Raw genomic sequence first — 4,305 nt, 5'->3', positions numbered from 1 at the left:
CGTCTCGCGCACTTTAATGCCCTTTGAATGTAACGTGTACGTTCCCTTGGAACTGGAATCATGGCTGAATTTCATGTGAAGTTCGCAGGGCACTTACGGTCGAATAACGCTTGAATGCTTGAATGCTTGAATGCTGCTGCCTGAACAAGAGACCTCCTTACTGAAGTGAAAGTGTTGACTGGTGTCACTATCTCGCGAACGCGCCGGCGTATCTCCACCAAATTCGGGGGATCCCTTCAGCTCGAGGAGCCCTCTCGAACGCCACCCTCCGCGCGTCGGTAGCCCCCCGGGATCGCTTGATCGGTCGGCACCGGACCGCGAATTTAACCCCCCGTAACTCCCGAACCCCGGGGGCTATCGAAGCGGGGGTGGTCTCATTCGAAAGTGGGCCTCTAGACGTACACTCGAGCTGAAGGGATCCCCCGAATTTGGTGCGGATTCGCCGCGCCGTTACGGAGATATGGCCGTTCAAATTTCAATGGTTTTCCATAGACATAAGCTTTAAAGCGTTTCATTCAGGTCGCCAGTAGCAAACAATAGAGTGTGCTCTGCTGGACAAACTAAGTCACACCATTTCAAGCATTTTATCTGCGTTATATGTTCTATAAAAAAAAATGTTCATATCGGCGGCATATTCGCCGATACCGATATATCGGCAACAGGCTCATATCGGCCGATAATATCTGCAAAACGATATATCGGTCGGGCTCTAAAAACAATAAAGATAAAAAGTAAAATAAAAATAAAAATAACAAATGCATAAACTCCTCATGTCTCATATAATCTGGATCTGTAATCATATTAATGAACAGATAAAGCAGATAAATGATCTCTCACCACACACTTGTCCCAGATGATGGACATTCTCTCCTCAGTACCGTTAGTTCCCTCCGGGATGAAGGTGAAATTATCCTTGCCCACGGCCCTCTGTGAAGTGTTGAAGGTGCAGTGAGCACTGCCAGTCACCTGCAGATCACCACTGCACACAAAACACTTACAAACAGTAATGCTTTTGCACATGGCAGCATAATGTGTGTTTTTTTACCATAGTATTCTTTGAAAAAAAACGTGAATAGCATGTATACCATATAGCAATCATTCAGTACCACAGTATATTGCTAGCTAATAAATGCTTTTGGAAAGTAGTGTGACATGCTAAACTCCATCTAAACTACATCTAAAAATATCTTCTCCCACAGTATGTTTTTGTACCATTTCAACTCATTAAGGGTTTCTTTGATTGTCATTTGTAGTGTATCTTAGTTTATCATAAGAATAAGTAGAGAGAAAATCTATTTTTTGTGTAATGGCACCCTATAGTGATCACGGATGACATACAGTAAGTGCCTAAAGGCTAAACCCTTCTCTGCACACACTCACTTGTGGTCCAAATAACCCCCCTGTACTCTAAATCCCATAATGCACTAGAGCAGCTGTGGAAACACACCAGGCCAGCAGGGAGTTGAGATAGTCTGGGGTGGTGGGGTCAGGGCTGAGGGGTGGAGATGTGATGTAGGCTGCAGCTTTGGCCCAGTTCTTGCTCCAGTAGTGAGTGCCATCTGTCCCCAGACTGGCTGTGATAGGTTCCCCGTACACCACGGTACCTGCGGAGGGAAAACACTGGGTCAGAATAACTAGACCGGTTTTAAGAGCTGTTTCAAGACTAGATTTAAGAGCTACTTCGTTCTTCATACTTAAATGCCTCGAGCTTATAAGCAGATGATTCTCTGTTTCAAATGCTAAAGAGCTGTTTTGCTGTATAACGTCTTCTAAAACCAGTCTAACTAGCTAAAGATGTGATCAAGTGATCAAAACCCCTTTAAAACCAACCCACTGAACCAGCTATGACCAGGCTGGAGAAAAAACAGCACACAAAAACAATAAAAGACTATTTATGTCTTATTGTACAGACACAATCTTGAATATAGTGTAAAAAGACAAAATAAACTTTTTAAATAGTTTTAGAATACAATATATGAAAACAAGTAAATTTACCTTGTTTTAAGCATATTTAGACATTTTTATAAGGCAAAAAAAATTGTTATAAAAACGCCAACAGAGTCCCTGCTGAAAAAAAAAACAATAGCAACCCTCATAGAATTTGTATTGGTTTTAATGGTTATAATGGGAATTGTATTGGTTTTAATGGAAACTGTAATGGTTCCTGTGGGCCTGGTAATTTGCTGCCTTCTATTGGTGGCATGTTCAAACCACTAAATCCTAATGGAATATGGCCCAAAACATGCTTCTGGACAGGGCTGACAGGTCTGTGTAACAAAACCAGCCCAAAGGCCAATCAAATATAGCCCAAAACAAGCCCAAGGACCCTACCCCAATATCCAAACTCAACATCCCATACCTAAAATACATATTTTACAGTCACACTTATGCATTATACACAATTTCAACTTAAAAATCACTAGTAGTAATCATAAACAGTCTTCATAAAGGCACTCAAAGGTTCCTTCCTCACAAAACTCATAATCCAGCAGGTTTATCTTTGGTAGAATGATAAATATTTCAATACACGCATTTTATTCAAATACAATTTATGCAGTATATCAAATATTAAAATCATGGGAAAAACTCGGCAACACCGCTACTGGAAACCAAAAGGTAATGGTTTTAATGGTTAACAGTTGATTAGAACCATTAGAACCTTTGTGATGGTTTCTATTGTTTTTTTTCAGCAGGGTGATGTTAGCATAATGCTAAGCTAATGATTTTTGCGCCAAGCAGAAAAATACACAACAAACACAAATATTGGGTAGAATAGATCATTTTAAATACTTTTTCAGTATTAATTAAAATATATTTCCCTTGATGGGTCCTATAGCTTTACTCATGCTAAGTGTTAGCTTAAACATTAGCATAATAACACACCATTTCCATAGTAGTAATTTTCCTCTGCAAAAATGATTTTGTTACTTTTATGTAGTATCTCTTTTGTCTTGTTTTCCATTACAATTAAGATTTAAAAATACATTAAATCAAGATACAGTTACTGTTAGAGAAAAAATGACTTGTTTTCAAAAAATGTATCAAAATGATAAACCTAAACTTAATTAAACGTGAAAACAAGATCATTTTTCTTAACCTACCGACAGATATTTTCTCTCGTTTTAAGCATGAACTCAATTCATTTAGCTTTTTTTTTTCTTCAGAAATCAAAATGATATCTTAAGACATTTTGCTTCTCTAGTAAATATATTTTGATTTGATAATGTTTAGATATTCGTACTAGAAATCAAGACAAAAATACTGTGTAGGAAAATCTTTTTTTTGTTTTTGCAGTGTAGTCAGTGTCACATGTCCTCTAGTTAGGAGTGTGTTGATAATTTGAGAATAAAACCCATGTGTCATTTTCCAGGCCTTTCTTGGTGATTTAGTGGGATGTCAAGCTGTTTTTATAGCAAACATCTGATGTACCTTTTTTCCTGGCCTGTGCGATGACTTCAGCAGCGCTCTTGCTCATCACTTTGGTGATGTAGAGCGGGCAGTTGGTCTGATTGGCGATGGTCACAGCGCGGTTGACGGCCTCAGCCTCCACCTATAAAACAACAGCCGACACTCACTGACCTTCAGCTCAAATTACAGACGCAGCCGCTGTAAAGTGCTGCTCAGCACCTCCTGAATGCTGACTGCACTTTATGTGCAGCTAAAGGTTTCTGGAAGGCTGATGTGCCTGCGATACCAGTGATCAATGAGTCTGGCAGCAAAAGCAGTGGGAAAGTGGAAAGTCTGAAATCCCTTGATCCCTAAAGGGAAATAAACCATAAATGTGTTTTATTGCAGCATGTTTGAAGGTTATTTTGGAAGCGTTCTCGGGTCTCGATGTACTTGTAAGGCCGATGATGTGCTAAAAAGCCCTTCCACGTGGTGCACAGCTGTAATTTTGCGGTGTGAATTTGGTGTAGTCTGATGTGCATGTGAAGCGTTTTACCTCCTCTGGACGGCTCAGAACGTGTCCCTCTGGACCAGTGATACCCAATCCCAGAATCCTCTTCTGCTCCTATAAACAAAAGAGAGTAAAAGAGGTTTATAGTTTCTATTTTTAAGAGTTTTTTTGCATTGTAAAATTACTGTCATGACAATTACGCAAATTTGACCCCAGATTATAATAACTGTAATGGAGACATTTTATTTTTTTTATATATTTCACTTATTTTGTATTTCTCATTTATTCTCAAATAACTACTGTAACTTTTTTATGATTTTACATTTAAATCAGCATAAAAGCAATACAACAAATACTACATGTTATATATAATTTATTTTCACCTGCATTAATGTTATATATATATA

The 4,305-nt window shown here is 38.8% G+C and overlaps 1 protein-coding gene across 1 annotated transcript in view; it reads right to left on the bottom strand.

Annotated features, from left to right (window-relative positions):
- The window catches only part of LOC107699616 (dihydropyrimidinase-related protein 2-like), a 29,896-nt gene that overhangs the window by 6,540 nt on the left and 19,051 nt on the right, over positions 1-4,305 (bottom strand). The window contains exons 7-10 of the mRNA XM_016500935.1: positions 3,944-4,012; positions 3,430-3,550; positions 1,448-1,604; positions 838-979 (exon numbers count right to left, since the gene is read on the bottom strand). Of these exons, the coding sequence (XP_016356421.1) occupies positions 838-979; positions 1,448-1,604; positions 3,430-3,550; positions 3,944-4,012 (489 nt within the window). The remainder of the gene's footprint in view (positions 1-837; positions 980-1,447; positions 1,605-3,429; positions 3,551-3,943; positions 4,013-4,305) is intronic.

The sequence above is a fragment of the Sinocyclocheilus anshuiensis genome, unplaced genomic scaffold, assembly GCF_001515605.1.
Source record: "Sinocyclocheilus anshuiensis isolate Anshui unplaced genomic scaffold, SAMN03320099.WGS_v1.1 scaffold714, whole genome shotgun sequence".
NCBI classification, from domain to species: domain Eukaryota; kingdom Metazoa; phylum Chordata; class Actinopteri; order Cypriniformes; family Cyprinidae; genus Sinocyclocheilus; species Sinocyclocheilus anshuiensis.
Note: the sequence above shows the minus strand (reverse complement) of the source record. Positions and strands in the feature narration are given on the sequence as shown.